This window comes from Phalacrocorax carbo, chromosome 21, assembly GCF_963921805.1.
Source record: "Phalacrocorax carbo chromosome 21, bPhaCar2.1, whole genome shotgun sequence".
Lineage (NCBI taxonomy): Eukaryota > Metazoa > Chordata > Aves > Suliformes > Phalacrocoracidae > Phalacrocorax > Phalacrocorax carbo.
Genome location: NC_087533.1, coordinates 5,522,350 through 5,540,423, shown reverse-complemented (window position 1 = coordinate 5,540,423; position 18,074 = coordinate 5,522,350). Strand labels below are relative to the sequence as shown.

The 18,074-nt window shown below is 52.0% G+C and overlaps 1 protein-coding gene across 2 annotated transcripts; it reads left to right on the top strand.

The window, feature by feature from the left end:
• The first annotated feature begins 2,694 nt into the window (after positions 1-2,694).
• On the top strand, positions 2,695-14,945 carry OAF (out at first homolog). 2 transcript variants are annotated; one of them, XM_064471031.1, is made up of 4 exons: positions 2,695-3,673; positions 11,936-12,070; positions 12,632-12,812; positions 13,333-14,945. In XM_064471031.1, exons 1-4 carry the CDS (start codon positions 3,437-3,439, stop codon positions 13,605-13,607), a joined length of 828 nt encoding a protein of 275 aa, XP_064327101.1. In that variant the 5' UTR covers positions 2,695-3,436; the 3' UTR covers positions 13,608-14,945. The 2 variants fall into 2 exon arrangements, with proteins under 2 accessions (XP_064327101.1, XP_064327102.1); XM_064471032.1 differs by lacking the exon at positions 2,695-3,673 and adding an exon at positions 9,917-11,746.
• The last annotated feature ends 3,129 nt before the right edge of the window (positions 14,946-18,074 follow it).

Below are 18,074 nucleotides of genomic sequence, written 5' to 3'. Positions count from 1 at the left end.
ATTGTTTCTTAGAATAAACAGCTCATTCACAACAAACGTCTTCACTCTTTGATGTATTGGTGGTACTGTTGTTGTGGTGTTTTAAATACCTTGGTTTCATGCTCATAAGAAGAAAACTGGCCACAGAGCCTTACTGTAAGTTGATGAGAAAGTAGCAGTAATTATTGCTCTCCCTTCCATGGGAGGGTAAACTTAAGATGCTAATGGCCTCTAGAGTATTGACTGATTACTCATATTGGGGAGAAACTGCAAAGGGAAAGGGCCTTCGTTCTCTTTGGTCTTAAATGCTCCTGTGTTCAGGGGGTTGGGCAGGAAGCATCCTAGACAGCGTAAGAGATAGTTGCAGCAGTCTGACTTTGGACTAAAAGGGGAAAGGATGACTGGGGGCAGGGGGGAGAGAGCAGATGTATTCCTGGAATGGGTGAAGGGAGAAGATGGTGCAGATATTTATGCATCATCCAGCTTGATAGCATGCATGCAACAGCAAGTGGGTGGTAAGTGGTAAAGACAGGGTGGCTGCAAACGTTTTTGTTTGCCTGCTAAATTTGCACGTGGGGAAGGCAGGGGCCTTGCAAGCAGTTTACCCACCGAGCCTTGTGTGGGATGGTATAGGACTTCTCATGCTCTTTACTTCTATTTTTCCCTTGCTTGCTAAGGCTCTAAGCTTTTACAGCAAGGGCTGTCTTTGAGTCCAGATCTTAGTGGGCACTGATCCCTTCCTGGTTTTCCAAGGTGCCGATGTGATCCTGAGCTTCTGTAAATGAAGTTCTGAGGTGAGGAAGAGGGAATGAACATTTGTAGCTTGGCCAAATATTAGTGGTTTTCCCCAGGGATGACAAAGGATACATCTAAGGCACCAAGGCAAAGCCCATGTCAGTATGTAAACCCTGCTCCAACACGCTGCCCTGCTGGAACTTCACAACAAAGCACAGCAGAGAGTGTTTTTCTTTTAACAGCATATTTTTTCCTTAACCTTGTTCTTAAACATGGCTGAGGTATTTTAATGGAAGTTTCCTCCCAGTAAAAAGACTGCAGCACATACACATACCAGAAACTCTTGGCCCACACCATTAACATTCCGTAAAACTCAATGCAGCCCGGCAGCTGATCCTGCAATGGGAGCGCTGAACTGTAAGGCATGTTTCACCTTCCCTATAGCTCGGAGAAGAGATTACGTGTATGAAGAGCTGCCCCATATTAGCAAACAACACAGGTGGAAGATGCTGACTGACACCAGTAAAGAATTTGTTTGGACATTCAGACCTGTTCCAAAGTCTTTGAGCTGTACTTATTCTTCTCTGGCTACCCTTAATGGCCAGTATTTCTCCACCCACCACTAAGCTGTTCAAGTGTCTCTTGTTGGGATGCTGACCAGCAGTGTCTGTCCCTTTCACTCATCAGTTTTCAGTCTCTTTCAAATCTCAGCAAAGTTCGCCTCTCCTGTGCTCCCTGGTTGCTTTTCTGTTATCTGCTTTAAAGAGCTACTTGCTCTTTAATTCTGTTGCCTGCCAGTGTTTTTGAATCTCCTCCCCACCCTCCAGTATTTCTTGTCTATGTGTCCATTCATTTTGGGACTGGGATCAATCTACCGTTCCCAGGTCAGATTCAAGGTTCAGTGGTGTCCTGCTCAAATTGCAATCTGCGGGACTACAGCATTCCTGGCAAGGTGCTGAGCCTCAGAAAGAGCTCTCTGAGACAGCCTGCCTTCCCATTTCCTTTGCTCTGGGAGGTACCCGGAGAAAAATGATACCACTTATTCCAAGTCAACTTTGCTAGCTCGGCAAGACAGTGAAGCACAGTCCGGAATTAGCTCCCACACCCCAGGATCCAGGTACACAGTGGGCACTGCTAAAACCTGCAGCTGGGAGACCATGTTCCGCAAATGTTTAGAGCTGCATAGAGTGCAGCCTTATCTCCCTTTATCCTCCAGCGCAGACACAAGACTGCACTGTGCTCTGGTGCTTGGGGCTTAGTTGCAAGCTGATGGGTCTGAAGCATCCGTAGTGCAACAGGGAAGCGGATTCCAGCTTTGGGCCGAGAAACGAGCATGGCCCTTTGGACTGGAAATCTTCCAAGGGTTATTTCTGCCCTCGGACCTCAGGGCACTTTCCCTTCTAGCTCCCGCTGGGGTCCTCCTGTCTTTCTGCATAATCTCCTCTGAATAAATACACTCTGAGTGGGGCCTTCTCCTTTGCAGCTTTTGTCATGAGGAACTGTCTTCCTGTAGGTTTCTACCTTGTGGGCCCTCCCTCTCTTTGTATCTGAGCTGAGCCATTTCTTTTCTCCCCTTTGCCCATTTGCACCTCTTAGCTTTTTCTTCTCCTCAGCTGTTACTTTTAGCGTTGCTATTGTTCTGAAAAGTATTTCAAGGAGACAAGTTTGTTTGAGGGAGGCTGTGAAAATTTAGGGTTAAAACTTGTGTGGGGTCCCACAAAAAGTGCTGCTTGGACAAGAGTGATCTCTCTGCCTGGAAGTGTGGATTTAAATGGTTGTTTCTATTTATTTCTGTGTTTCTCCTTGCAAAGCTCTTTCTCTGAGGCCCTGATCCTGCTGCCGCAGTGACCTTTGTGTTTGCAGAGAGACCTTTTGAAATCAAAGGGGCCCTTCACGAGCATCTGCCCATCTGGAAGTGATTGCAGAACTGGGTGGGTGAAGGGCAGAGTGGGAGCTTTTTGACTGTGAAGTGCAGAGTCTGAAGCGACCCGGGTCTGGTGCCTGTGAAAGAAAATCTGAAGCGGCCGACGTTACATCCTCAGAGGCAGGAATACATCCAGCGTGCCTCGCAGCAGACCTGTGCTAGTGCGCTGCGAGAGCCCGAGCAATCGTGTCAGCGTTTGATTCACAGTAACCACATGCTTAGAGGACTCCGTAGCGGTGCCGGCAGGAGAGCGGGGCTTTGTTGTTAGCGCTGCCCTCCCTTCTTTCCAACTGCAGTTCGTAGATAGCTGCGTATCCCAGGGGAAAAAAAAACATCAAAACCACGGCCGCACAAGGCGGGAGAGCCCCGAAGCCGGCAGGAGACGCCTCTCTCCACCGTCCCGCCGCGGCCGGAGCCCCGGCGGCAGGAGGGAGCGGGGTGCGTGCAGGGCACGCTGCTTAGGACCGAGCCGGCCCTCCGGCGGGCGCTGCCCTGCCAGCCTCCGCCGCGGCCGGCGCTGGCCCTTTAACGGCGGGGCGGCGCGCTGCCTGCGCGGGGCCGGTCCCTGGGCCGGGGGAAGGAAGTGACGGGCGGGGGGCGAGGGAAGAGCCCGCCGAGGGCTTGAATGAAAAGGGCGAGCGGGCGGCGCGCCGAGCTAGCCCAGCGGGGCCGGGAGCCGCACCGGGACGGGGGCGCGGCGGGCCGCCCGCCCTCCCACGCCGCCGCTCCGCGCCCGCCCCATGCCGGCCCTGCCCTGAGCCCGCGGCGGCCGGCCCCGGCTCCGCGCCCCCGGGGGGGATGCGGGGCCCCCGGCGGCGGCTGCCGGCGCTGCCCGCCCTGCTGTGGCTGGCGCTGGCCCCGCTGCCCGGCGCTCCCGGCCCCGCGGCGCGGGCCGAGCTGCGGGTGCGGGTGCGGCTGCCCGGCGGGCAGGTGACGGAGGAGAGCCTGCAGGCCGACAGCGGCTCCGACTGCATCAGCCTGGAGCTGCGGACGGCCGACGGCGCCCTCGTCACCCTCACCGCCGACTTCAGACAGGTAGGGCTCGGGAGCCTGCCCCGCCGTCGCGCCCCAGCGCCGGGCAGCTCCCGTTGCCTGCGCCCGCCCCGCCGGAGGGGCGTCCCCGGGAGGTGCCGCGGTGGGGAGGGGGGCTCCCCAGGGATACGGGGGGTGTGTGGGTGTGGGTGTGTGTGTCCGCGCTGCTTGCCCCGAGGGGGACCCGTGTGCCGAAAGCCCGTCCCCTCCCGCGGCCCCCCCCAGCCCCGTGGGATAACCCGCAGCGTGTGTCGCGGGGCCGGTGTCCCCACGGCGATTCCCGGCTCGGCTGGAGCGGATCAGAGACTGCGGGCTGGGAGCTCTGGCCCTTCGCACCTCGCGGGTCAGCCGATGGGCCCGGCGAGAGGATCGGGTCAGGGCTCTGTTTTTTGTGGGGTGAGCGCCGGTGCGTGAGGTCCTTCGGGACCTCGAAGCGACTTGGAGCCTGGGAAGACCCTGGCTGAGGGTCCGGGAGCCAGAACTGTCTCCGAGGAGGAGCGGGGTCCTTTCACATGTGTGGGGGAAAAGCCCCTCCACCTTCGAGCGCTGTCGGGGTCTTTGCAGTCTCTGCAGAGCAACTCTCACATATATAGCTCTAAGCTATTGCTAGCGTTACACCTGTAACCGGGGCTGCCTCTGTTGTGCAAGTAGGTGGTAAAGATCCCAGTGGGATGGATGGGTGGCAGTGCCGTTCCTGCACCCTGCCGACCCTAGCAGCTCTGTTTTTCTTTGCTGAGTTGCAAGTAGCGTTGCTTTGCATGGCAGCAACTGGGCATGGAGCAGGGCCAGGGCAGGAGAGGCTTTGTGCAGTGAGGAGAGCTCAGGTTCCTGATGCCTGGGTGGGGGTGTTTATGCTCTGCTTTATCTCTAGAACATCTCCCTCCACAACGCATGTGGGATACAGTTAGCTCCTTAGGTGGACTCCCGCTGTCTTTGGGAGCACATGTGTGATTTTGTGGCGTGGGAAGTGTTTGACTGTGGGACTGACAGTAGCCCACCTGTCAGGGGAACCTTTCTTCCTGACCCAGCGTGTGAGAGGTGGCCTCCCTGCAGGGAGGTGATCCTTGCTGAGCTGAAGTCTAAGATGCTATGCTCTCAGCAGGAGATGGTGGCTTCTGGGCCAGCGTGGCATTCTTCATTGCATCCAGCCGGACTTGGCATGCTCCGCACTTTCTATTGCACAGAGAAGAGCTGTTTGCTACCACGTGGGTGGCATGGCTGTCCAGATGGCGCGACAGTGTTATCTTGTTCCAGCCTTTCATCCAGCCTGTTTGCTCAGGTGGACTTTGGTTTGTGGCAGGAGAAAGCTCAGACCCATGAGATAGGAAGGAGTTGTGTCTTAACCTGTTGTGAACCTTGGAGCCTTCTGCTAGGGATTGTTCTGGTACCGCTTCTCTTTTCAGCTACGCTCTTTGGTCCCAGTTGTCTTGCAAGTCTCTCAGACGGCTGCCTCCCATGGCCCTCTTTGAGATGCTATGGTGATTTTGGACATGATGGCATGCTTAGGGTACTCCAGCATGCATCCAGGAAAGCAGTACCCCCCAAAAAAAAAAAGATTCCGAGAAGACACAGCATACCGTGGAAGGTAAAGAACAGAAGGAGGGAGGCCTCTTAAGCCTGCAGTCTACAAACTTGCATACCACAGAGTGTTTCTGGCTAAGGGAAATTCAAAATCAGGTAGGCCCTTTGGGCTTCAGCTCTTCTTGAGGAAAGCTTGCTGTCAAACCTTACCTACAAATCCAACAGAGTACACATTAGCTCTTTTCTTATTCTCATCCTTAGTATAGTTGAGCTGCTTCTGGGGAGAGGTTCTCTGAAGGTATCTTGACTTCAGTATGTAAAATCCTTAGCTCCATGCATCCCCTCAGTTCCTGCTGGAAATACACAGGAGATGGTCCCTGGAAGGCTTTGCAAGCATCAGACTTGCAGAAGCCCGTTCGTAATCTTCAGTTTTGGAGCAGTTGGGTACTGGCTCTCTCTGTTTCATGGCCTTGCTGGAAAATAGCTGAAAAAAAGCCAGAAAGACATAAAGGACTGAGGAGATGAATTTGCGGTGCAGTGAGTAATGATGAGAGCAGGCAGCTGCCTGGCCAGACTTCCCCTTCTGACCTGTTCTCCTGGCTACATGCAGGCATTTCCCTGCTCTGCTCTGGTCCTCATCTCTAACATTACACAACTACTCCTTTCCAGAGAGAAGGTCTTGAGGCTTTTAGCCTTGGTAAAAGCAGCTGGGGTTGTTGATCTGGCTTTCCCGAGCTGGATCGTGTGGTCATGCTGTGGCTGGGATGCTGGGTTTTTGCAAAAATGATTTTTTTCCACTTCTCTGGCTTAAACTGCAGGGGGTTAGTCCAAAGGCAGATTTTTTTTGTTTTCCTTGTTGCTGCTAGACCAGGGGCTGGAGAAGAAAGGAGTTATAATGAGATCACAGTTCATTTCTCTGCCCTGACACTGGTGGAAGCTGGGTGGGACATGAACAGCAGTTGGGTCTTCCACAGAGGTGGGATTTTAATTTCTCTCTCACACCTGCCTTCTCTCCAGAGCTGAACCTGAAGAAGTCTTGTCCTCAGAGCATACCAGTTTTTCTTCCTTGTTCTCTAGTGCAGCACAAACTGGTCAGTGGGAGTCCAAACTGGAACTTGTTTTTTGGTCAGTACAGTAGTAAAGGCTGTTTCTTTTCTTGCAGTTTGAAAGAACGTGATGAAAACACTACTTCTCCTGTATAGCACCATCAGGCACAAAATGTATTGCAAAAAAGAGCAAGGGGGGACAGCAACCCTAAATGTTGTGTCTAATTTGAATAGCATAATCTTGCCAGTTGATAAACCGTGGCCTGAGAACAAAGTAGGTGGTTTTATTCCAAGCACAAAGATATAGAAAAGTTTCTTTTTCCTTTTGATTGCTGGAAAAGTTGTGTTGGAAACAAAGGGAGAAAGCATGGGTAATGGTATTTTAACACTTGCACTGCCAGTCCTTTCAGTTTCCTTGTTACTAAGGTGATGTTATGTGATATTCTGGGGTGGTGTTTTGAGAATTTCCTTATGCCAGGGGTCCATCATGTTAGGTGCTGAATGACCAGGTGATACAAGAAAGCATCTGTCCGAAAATGATACCTGAGTAATTTGGAAAGCAGCCTCATCTCTTCTGTAGAGATACCAAACGATTAATAGAAAGGTTATTCAGCACCCTCTGGGATGGGGTGGGATCATTAAAACATGGTAGCATTTGTTACCCTGAGGTATCTAAAAATGCTCTCTCTTGAACTGATCGCTCAAGTGTGGCTAGATGGCAGCTGTACTGCCCGCAAAGGCAGTGTGATGGCTTGCTGGGCTGAGCGCAGGGCTCAGCTCCTGCCTTATGGCCAGAGCTACCCTTTGCTCACTCCGCACCTTTGGGGAAATCACTTTTTAGGTAAGATCCAGTTTCAGAAGTGGCCTCTGACAGTTACTTTTAGGCACCCCTCAGGTTGTGGGTGCTGGGCAAGAGGATGGTGTACCAAGCATCTCGGGGCATTGAGGGGATTTCTGGCTGCTCAGTGCTTGTAAGAATCAGCATCAAACCTTACTGCTCCTGAAAATGTGCTTCCCTGCCCAACCCCACCCCACACCCGCACATCCCTAATTTGCCTTTATAGATGCCTGAGCTTAAGAGGCAGTGCACCAAAATGTGTCCATTCTAGCCATTTCCAGTAGGAGAGGGGTTAAAGACCGTAATCCCCACCCAGTCAGGGTAACTCAGCTGGCCGGACTCCCAGTGTGGATGCAATAACACATTCTCTGTGTCGTACAGGCACAAGGACTTTCTGACCAGCTGTAGCTGTTCCCCTGGGCAGCGCAGGCAGGGCCCTGGCCATAGCAAAGGCTGCTGACAGGGTAAGGAATTGGGCCCAGGAGTGCCGATGTTACCCAGTGCCCCTAGCAGCATGTCCCCTTTGCATGTACTCCCCGCTCTGAGCAGGCGTGCGACAGCAAAGACAAAAATGGGTTCCACAGCAGCACTTATGTCCTTGGGGGAGAGAAATTTGGCAGGAAAGCTGAATGGGTTGTGGGGAGGAAGGCACTGAAATAATTTATTTCCCTGGGAACTGGTTTGCTCCACTCAGTGTGAAGTCGAGACACTGGGCTCAGATCTAGACCACACAGGCTTGTAAGTCTCTACTGGATAAACCCTAGAAATGGAGGCTGAATTGTTCTTGCACCCCAGATGACAGTCCCTGGAGGAGCTGGCTGAGGACTGTGCTAGGAGGGAAGTTGTTTAATGATTTCCCCGATCCTCTTTGCAGGCTAGTCTTTGCTAGAAGTCCCTTTGGTAGGTACAGGCAGCCTGAGCTGTTGGGAGCTTGGTGCACTGATTTCTTTTCTGTCTTTATGAGAGAGGAGCTGCTCTCCTCTTGCCCTGAAAGCCAAGGCTGCGGTTACCTCCAGTGCAATGATGAGAGCGTGGCTGCAAAACTGGTTGTTTGCGTTACACCGAGTGTCCTAAACAATAGTTGTAACTGTACCCGCCACACAAGTGTGGGTCGGGGCCAAGGATTCTCAACACCCCCATGATGAGTTCATCCGGAGAGTCCCCGCATTGCAAAGGCAGTGTTCTGCTGAGACTTGTTCCCTGCTGGGAAATTTTGCAGGAACCCAGAATTAAAGGTGCTGTTGGTTGCCTTGGCCGGGTACCCACCTTGGTGCTGATTCACCCTACTTCTGCTGGTGGAAAAGAGGTGAGGTGGCTGGGGAGTGAAAGGCTCTCTCAGAGTAGGAAAAACTTTGGTAGCCTCTTCCAGGTGAGAAGTGTGACATATTTTTGATGTGACATGCTTTGGTTCTTGCTCCACCTGAGGTTGCATAGCCAGGGCAGGAAGAGCTGGAAAGCTAGGGAAAGCCAAGCAAGGCTTTGAGACAGAGAGGCGAAGCAGGGCTGGGGAGAAGAAGAGACTGACTTCTTGCTCAGGAGAGAGTGAGTGGTCACTGCAGGGTATGTGTCTCCCAGAAAATGGGCCAGCATGCAGCATAGTTTTAACCTTGCTCTGGAAACCTCGGCGAGGGTCGCTTTGGGTTTGCTCTGAGCTGGGTAAGGGTAGGATTTCTCTCTTTGGAACAACACATGACATAGGAGCCAACTCCTTGAACAAAACAGCTTGATTAAAGCTGTTCATTTGCTCACTGGTTACTTCAGTGTTGGCAAACCCGGACCATACCTGGCTTTCGCCGTGAACCTCCCTTGGTATCAAAAAATGTGCTGGAAATCCCTGACACCTGGAGTTTAGGCAGCACCAGAGCCCTCTTCACACCAGAGTTGCTTCCTTTAGATGCCGTGGAATGAGATAGGGCTGGGAGAGGGACACACACCAGAAGCAGTGGGGACACAGCGAAGAGAAGAAATTACCCCATCTCTGGGGCACCAAAGCCCAGCATGGGGTGGTTGCAGGGTCGCAGCTTGGGGCGGTTGCAATCACAGGCAGCAGCATCATCAGGGCTGGTGGAATGGCTGACTTAGATAAAGATCTGGCTTTGCTGTTCAATGTACCATCCAGACAGCCAGGCGCAGAGCCTTTCTGATTCAGTTGGAAGGGGCTGCGGCAGGCAGGCAGGTGGGGGAGCAAAGGGCTGGCTCTGTGTGTGCCCAAGGGTAGGAGGGGGGAGACATGAGGGAGATCAGCCATGCCTTTCCGAGAAAGGAGAATCATGTAGTGGAGCACCGCCCCATTGATCTTTACTGTCTTCTCCTTTGCTCTTTCCTCGTGCAGCTGTAGTTCCCCCACTGCAAGACCACTTTTTCCTCACCTTTCTATTCTTTCTCTCCTTCCATCCCCTACCAATGAGCTCTTTCAATGGTGATTCTTGCAGGGATATTTAACAGCGGTTACATGGACTCATTGACGTATAAATTAGTAAGCGCATAGATGGGCTGATAAATATATAGATTAGCTGAGCAGCAGCCCTGGATCACTTGCTTTCTGGTGGTGGGAGCAGGGCTGGAGCTGAAGATGGTGCTTCAATAAGGTGCTCTGAGGGCAATACAGCAGTGGCTGGTGACCCTGTGCACTCCGAGCTTGCTCCTTGTGTCTGCCTTTGGTTGGAGCGGGGAGTAGATGCTTGTCTTGATGCCTGAGAGCTGTTCATGTGTTTCACTGGTGCATTATCGTGACACAAATCTGGTCTTTCCTCTCCCATGTACTCAGAACTCAGAAATACTTAAAACAGATGCATAGAACCTTTGCCTGAATTTGTCACTGAACAGGGTCACTGAATCCAGGAGCCCTTTGTGGACTGTGGAGGTGGTGCCTTGAGACCTGAGCCCACTTGGGAGGCAGCTTCTCTCTGCCTGGACTCTGCAGGGGCAGCTAGGATCCAAACTTTGGAGGTGGAGTGAGGGACCTGCAGCTGTGTGGGACTGGTGGGGAGCTCTGGACCATTTGCTAGGAGCAGTGAGAGCTGTGAACCTCTCTTACGTATCAGCCGTGAGAAAGAGAGTTAGGTGTCTGAAGACTAATTCTTAAACAGGCAGATCAGAAGGATTAATCAGTTGCTTAGCATGTTCTCATTTTACAAAAATTGCCCCCAACCTGGGAAGTACTGCACTGTTTTTAATCTCCTTCCTGTAGAGGTTTTCACCCTGAGAGCAAAACATGGCTATCCCACTTTGCCTTTTCCAGACTGAATGCTGATTGTACAAACTGAATTGAAATCAAATATGCAACTGAAGAATATGCCAGGGTCAGCTGCTGGTTTTATTCTGCTCATCCTTGGGCCTTGCACAGTGTGGGAGCTCACAGCAGAAGACGGCAGTTGGACTAAATGCAGATGGGAACAGGGGCTGTTCTAGTGGTGCCAATGTCTTGGTGGGATTTCTCCCTGTTAAAGCAGTCAAAAAATAATGATTCCATAGTAATTTCACAAGCATTTTTAGTATTTCTTTCTTCCCAAAATGCCTTCATGTTCTGCTCTTGTGGCAAGTTTTTGGTCAATAAATGCACCCAGCAAAATCCTTATCTTGGGGAGCAAAATGCATCCCAGATTGCAGATTTCAGCTGTCCAGATGTGCACTGAGCTGCCTACCCATTTCTCTTCTGGATGTGGAAGAGAAGGCAGGGAATAAACGGTGGGCTGTATGAGCTCTAGTCTGCAGAAGTCGTCAGCATGTGCACGGCTTAGAGGTTGTAGAAAAGAGAAAGGCTCCCTTCTTAGGGCAGAAAGAGGTTTGGGAGAAGCCGAGCTTATGAGCCATACAACAGGAGTAGCTCAGGAGGAGAGGGATGATCTTAGTAGCTTGGCATAGCTTCTGCTTGCTGGTCCCTAGCCACCAGTATCTGTCCAGTTCTCTGTAGATGTTGTTGTTAAGAGCAATGGCTGCAGGTGGGTGCCAGGAGGCAATAATTGCTCTTCATACTGAGGGGGAGGCATCATTTAATCCATCTACTTAGCCCTTGTAGTAGCATGTTCTGACACCAAGGCAGGGGATGGCAGACTCCCACAGGGTGCACAAATGCCCCTGAAACTAGAAGCCAAATTAATTGATACCTGCATAGAAATCAGTGTTGATTTACACCAGAACAGGATATAGGGAGGCTTTGCTATTGAACAAGGTATTCTGTGAGTCTACATGGAGGTAACTATGCCTGCTTTCCAAGCTGGTTTTGGAGATGGGCTACAATCCATGTTAGAAGCTCTAATATATAAAATGCCAAAATTATTGACCCAAGCAGAAAAGGTGGTCAGCTGCAGCTGATCATAATGGGTTCCTTCTGGCTTTAATAATTTGGCTTTCATTTCTGTTCCACATGTTCTTGGGTTCAGAAATGAATAATTTGTTCTCCAGGATACCAGTTGCTCAGAAGCAAGTGAGGGAAGGTAGCAGAGGAAATTTGGGGCTGCTTGCTCTAAGTAATGCATGGAGATAATGGCTATGTGGTATTTGTTTAACAAAACAAAATGAGACTACCTGGAGGTTTGCCTCACTTCTTAGCAAGGGCCTGAAACCCCCAGCTGTTGTTTGAGAGAGCCATGGATGTGGGATGTGACCTGGCAGCAATTTGTCCTTGCCACAGTGGGATTGCGAAAAGCCTTACTACTTCACAGACACCAGGTATTATGCCGCAGGCTTTTGGGTGGGATTGCACCTGGGACTACACCCCTGTGCTCAGGTAGCAGAAGTATGAGACCTTTGACTTTGTTCTTTTGGATGGAGCCTTTCTCTTTGACCCTGACTTTTTGGTTCGCCCCACTGATGCCAAAGATCTGTGACTCTCACTCTGCTTACTTATCTCTTTGTCAGGAGGTGAAGATCTTCCGTGCCTTAATCCTAGGGGAGCTGGAGAGGGGCCAGAGCCAGTTCCAAGCGCTCTGCTTCGTCACAAGGCTTCACCGCAACGAGATCATCCCCAGCGAGTCCATGGCAAAGCTGCGGCAGGTGAGAGGCACCCTGCAGCCAGCTTCAGTGCCAGCTCCATCCTCCAGCCCATCTAGGGTTTCTTAGAGCTGTCCTGCCTCGATACTCTTCCCAGGCAGCTGCCTGATTGTTCAGCTATTAGACCCACCTTTGACCACCCCTCCCGCTTGAGGGACTTGGTATTAAACTAAGTTCATCAATAGTATTGATCCTATTCTACTAATAAACTAGAATAAGGCATGATTTTGTTCAGCCTAGCCTGTATTAAAGGGTAAGTGGATGGCTAGAGCAATCACCATGAAAACCCTTAGCCCACATTGCCCAACGAAGTAAGTACTGATTTGGGACCATCTATCACAACAAAGCGTTAATAAATGATCACAGGCAGATCAGAGCATGTTAAACTATCATCGGTTTCGGCATCAGCAAGAAGTTTAAGTGCCTTCCATCCAGATAGGATGCAGGTGCATTTACAGAGGAATACCCATTTGCAAATCTTGTGTTGGCATGAAATCTCGACATGCTATATGGAATAATTTGTTGCAACGAGGATTTTGGTTTTCATTATTTCATCCTCTGCAGAAAAATCCGAGGACAGTGCGGCAGGCTGAGGAGGTGCGGGGCCTGGAGCATCTCAGCATGGATGTAGCTGTCAACTTCAGCAAGGGGGCCCAGCTGAGCTCTCACATCCACAATGTCTGTGCAGAGGCCAAAGAAGCAATTTACACCCGAGAAGAAGATGTCAAATTTTGGCTGGAGAGAGGTAAGTTTCGTTCAGTTTCATTGGAACTGCTCCTGTCAGCAAGTTGGCGCTCTGCTGTGATCTCTCCTGCCAGATTCCTGGTGATCAGCACAGATCATTTTTGGCTTCTCTTTCACTGTCTTTACAGTGGATAAGGCATGTGTATCACTTGCTTGCACATCACATCGCACTAGTGTATTTGTTAGTATCTCTGACTACTTTTGGTGGTGCTCTCCTAATGAACATAATTAGGCAAGTATTTCCAAGGTAACCTTTCACCTGGCCCATCACTGAAAAGAAATACGTTCTTCCCACACTTTGTGTATCTTTTGGCTTAGTTTCCCGAGGGCCCTTTCTTCTCCCATGGTTCCTATTCAGACTCGTGTCCACACAGCCACTGGAAATGCACTGTGTCTAACTTCATCCTCCTCGGCTGTCCTGGAGACTCCGCAGAGAGAGCAGTGCTCGCATTGGTGGTTTTTTCCTTTGGCCGTGCCTTTCAGCAGCACCCTGAGCAACGTCTCTCTGCTTTCTCCCTCAGGGGTGGATGGCTCCATGTTTGAGGTCCTGCCACAGACATCCGATCTCCCTGACCTGCAGCGTTGCAAGCTGTGTGCAGACCGCTGGAAACCCTGCATTTGCAGCTACTCACTGAGCATCGAGTGGTACCCATGCATGCTGAAGTACTGCAAGAGTCGCGATGCTGGGGGCAAGGTTTCTTCTTACAAATGTGGCATCCGCAGCTGCCAGAAGGGCTACACCTTTGATTACTATGTACCGCAGAAGCAGCTCTGTCTCTGGGACGAGGAGACCTAGCAAAGCCAGGCCAGATCTTTGCAAGGGGCAGCTCATCTGCCTCCTTCCATTTATGATGCTAAGGGCCTCCTGGAGCTGGCTGCTCCAAAGAAGGAATACGGTTCACAGCGGTGCCTTGTACCAGGAGAGCTCTGTGTGTGTGCCTTTCCTTCTGGCCCCTCCCCACCTGACGCTGCCTCATTCTGTGATAAATGGGCTCAGCTCACTGCATGTTGATGCTCTCCTGACAGCTGCCAGGAGATCTGGCCTCCTGGAAGAAGCAGGAGATGCAGGTTTCTGGGTTGAAGCACTGGGAGGGGTGTGTTTTGACCTGCTTGGGAGTTAGCAGATGTGAAAGGGGGCAGTCCTGATCAGTTATCAGCCTTGAGCATCCTGATGAGTGGTCAGGGCAGGGAGAGAAAGGGTGTTGGTGACCTGGTTTGTCAAGCATCTCTGCCACCGAAGAAGCCCCCTCACTGACTTCACCACCTCCTGGTGACACAACAGCATTTCCCAGTGGGAAAACAGCTGATTTATGGGACCACATACCCTGAACAAGGAAGGTACGAAGCCTACCCAAAACAAGAGCCTGCCTTTTTCTAGCGTCTGACTGGCTGTTATATCCTTCCTGTGGCTAGAAGTATAATGGGGGGGATATATGCCAGCAATTACTTTTGCCTCTAAAGGGTTGGTAATTAGGGCTCTAATTAATCCCTGTTTAGACTAGTGAAGGCCCAACTTTTTGTGTTGGTCCTGTGACTCCCCTGCTAAGAACCATCTAGAGACTTCTGACTACTGTTGTAACATTCTGGTTGCAAGGCGGGAGGATGATCCCAGGTGGGACCGCACTGCTGTTTTGAAGACGACGACATTCTACATCTACGTCATTTTATGTACTACTCTGCCAGCTATTCACAAGAAGCTCTTAGATAATTGTACTGCTTTGCTGTGCCTTGGTTTCCCCTATATGTAAAACAGGGATGATACAGAAGTTGACCTTGGCCCTGGTATATACCTGGAGGGCATCAGATAAAAAGCACTGAAGGAGTGCAGCCTGGTTCCTGTGTCCTCTTCCACTCAAGTTAGAACAAGCAGGGAGGGGAGAGAGGCTGTTGGGGTCATTGTGAACCCCTGTACCTCCTGGTGAAAAGCCTTCACAATGTGCCTTTTTGCTTAAAATACAGGAATTTTTGAGGAAAAAAAATAATTTGGTCACAATTATTTTTGTATTGATCACTTAAAGGGGGAGAAGGGAAAGGTATTTTAATATTGCAACATGAAGTAAAACACACTTGATTTTTTTTAAAAACAAATTATTTATCATTTGTAAGGTAAAATAAACTGGTTTTTTTTAAAGCATCCCTGGCCTAAATGATTCTCTGTGCATCAGAATCTGTGTGTGATCCAGTTGTTTGGGTTCTTGAATTAGAGTTGTTCCCTTATGGTCAGTCTCAAGCCTGCTCCTAGGACATTGAAGACCCATGCATCAGGGCAAGGGGTAGCATTCTGCTGTCCAGCATGACCACAGCACTTACCAGTGGTCCTGCATCTCAAGCACGCCCTCCACCCAGCCCCTCTGTAGGGAAACAGCTTTGACTCATCTGAAGCAACTGGAAGCTTTGAGCCTGAGCTCTGGTGAAGTACAAGACCAACTGTAGAACCAGGTCCTGGGGTTAGGCAGGCTGGTACCTGATCTCCTCTCCAAGTGATGTTGGGTCCCACGAGGGGATATTATGCAGATGTGCAGCTGCACTATGTGGCTGGAGGCTTGTCTGGGTCCAGCAGCCTCAGTAAGGTATTCTTTGTCTATGCCTCTGCAGCTATAGCTGAGGGGAGATAGGGCGGTGGAGTTTGGGGCTGGCTCATAGCTCTTAGCTTAGTGGCTGCTCAAGGGAGAAACATGGAGTGCTGATTCCCCCTAGTGTAGTGAATGCAGAGATGGGACAGGACTTTTGCAGCCTCCTTCCTTTGCTGCTTGAGCTACTGAGGCAACTTACCCCATTACTGTGGTTTCTCGGGAAGCTGGAATTGCTTCTTCTAGACTTACGTGGTCAGCATTTACAGGGCTGTGTTCTGTGCTGCCTCGGCTCCTGCTGCAGCAGGACACCATGGGACTTTGTCCCTGCTTGCTGGAGTTAAATCCAGCTGTGGGGTGAGATGGGCTGTTGGCAGAGTGGGAGAGGATTGCAGGGTGGCTGTGTGCCTTTCTGCCAGGAGCCCTGCATAGCCCATTTCCACAGCTACATCCTGGACAGGGCTGCTGGGAGGGGATGTGAGCTTGCTCTGGGAGCATTGGGTCATATCGAGGTGAGCTTGAACATGCTTATTTTGTAATGGTGAGGCTCTGGGGTACCTGGATCACAGAGACATCTCAGCCTTCCCTGGTTCTTTTGGCAGCTGAGCTGAGATACTCCTAGGCCGCCTTGGCAAAGCAGCATGCTGCAGAGCAGTACCAAACCATTGCCTTGGCTCTGTGGGGTGGTGGAGGAGCCTTTTATGAGCTGGACCGGTGTTCAGCAGCGCAGGTCAGAGTGCTTTGAACTTCTGTGTGCAAGAGCAGGGCCGTGGGAGCTCTGGGAGTAGCAGATAAGGGAAGGACGTGAACTCTGCCTGTGGGCAGTGTACCCTGAGCTCGACTCGGCAGTCCTGGATTTGCGTGCGCTCCCGTGGAGCTGGGCTTTGAGGGCCGGGGCAGGTCCCTCAGGTGTGCCGCAACCTGCCACCCTCGCCAGAGCATGGGAGGGAGGTGGTGCCTCGGTTTTCCCGAAACGAATGCCACCTGCCCGCCTTGAGGCTACCGGCGCCTCGGGGGGTCCAGAGGGCCGGGCAAGCAGCGCCGGGGGGGGCCTCGGCAATCGCGGGGGGGCGCCGGCGGCTTGCTGGAGCCCCAGGGCGGCCCGGGGGCCGGGGGTCCTGCCCCTCGGCTAGCACGGCGCCGCTCGGGGTGCAGATTGCCCGGGCTCCACAAGTGGGTGCTGGCGGAGCGCGCCTCTGCTCTGCGCGGCTGCAGGCTCCCTGCCCCAGGTCACAGCTAGGCATCCTGGTCCCTGCAAGATCTCGCCACCTCCCCGGCCTGGCTAGACGAGAGCTGCACCGCCGTGCATTTGCCTTCCAGGAGAAAAATCCTCCTTCTTGATGCACTTAAATAACACCCTTGAAAAGCAGCTGTTGCAGGTGGCGACAGGAGACCGTCCTGGCACAGGGAAAAGGCACAGCTGGCCAGGAGCACTGGTATAAATCCTTACTGCTAGGAAAAAGCAGTGGGGGATTCTGTAACATCTTCCTGCAGTTCGTGCTTTCAGGGCCTCTCCAAAGGCCATACCCCATAACTGAAGTGCTATCTGCAGAGCTTATCTTCCTTCAACAGGAGAATAAACATGGGTGCCAGGAGTGGAGGAACGCATGCATACAGTGAGGATGAGACTGATGGATCATTCGTTGATGGCCATGGGGGGGAAAAAAGAAAAAGCAGCATATCTGCCGGTACCTAGGAGCGATCATCTCAGGACAGATTTAAAGCAAATCTGCCTTTGCCTGGAGAAGGTGGTCTTATTTCCACAGCAGAAAGGGGTGATGATGCTGTAGTCCCTCCCCTATTTTTTCTATCTCTGGGTATCAGAAGTGTTTCGGATAGCTTAATAAGGAGGGTGTATTCTGTCTTCCCTGCATAGCACATCACCAAAGCCAAGGGTACCCAGGTGAAGGGCTTTGCTCGCACAGCCGTTTGGGGAGAAAAGCGCCTAAATATTAATTTTTTCCTGCTGTTCTACTGACCACAAAATAATAGCCAGAAAAAGCAGATCCCCCCAGCCGCAGAGCGGGACCGGTGGCTGGAGGATTCCCGGCTGTATTCGGCAGCGCCAGGGCCAGGAGAGGGCACTGCGGTCCTGCCGTGGCCGAAACAGCATCCCCGGCAGGAGGATGCCCGGGATTCCTGTCCGGCTGGAGGTGCCACGGGGCAGGACCTGCCTCCCTGGGGCGCCGGGACAGGCTGCTCGGCTCTGGAGCAAGGGAGAAGCACCAGGAAGCAGGGACAGAAGACCGGTGTCAAGTGAAACTCCCGTGTACAGAAGACGTTCTGATGTGGGGGAAACGAGAGCTCTTGGGGTCCCCAGTCTTTCCAGGGCCTTTCTCCTGTGCCCCAGAGGCCCTTAAAGCTGGCTGGAAGCCACCAGCAAATCCGTGTTTGACACAGCGAAGACACCTGATCCCGTCAGTCTTCAAGGCGGGGAAAACCCAGACGTGGGGGTCATGCCGAAAACACTAGAAAACAGACCAGCAGCTGCCCGGGAATGCCCTGAGGGTCAGGGCCTGAATGGCTGGGTCTCTGCCACCGGGGTAGGTGGCAGGAGTCCAGCCCCTCCAGCAGCTTGAAACAAGCTGTGTCACCTTTCTGCTTCCTGGAGCAGCGCTAAACACAGCACGCAGAAATCTCCCCTTGTGCCCTGTCCTGCAAACGCTGGTCTGAGTAGGGAGCTCCCCCTCCTC

Coding starts and splice junctions, on each gene's coding strand:
- OAF (XM_064471031.1), top strand. CDS start 3,437: ATGCGGGGCCCCCGGCGGCGGCTGCCGGCGCTGCCCGCCCTGCTGTGG. Junction 3,674..11,935: donor TCACCGCCGACTTCAGACAG/GTAGGGCTCGGG, acceptor TCTCTTTGTCAG/GAGGTGAAGATCTTCCGTGC. Junction 12,071..12,631: donor CCATGGCAAAGCTGCGGCAG/GTGAGAGGCACC, acceptor CATCCTCTGCAG/AAAAATCCGAGGACAGTGCG.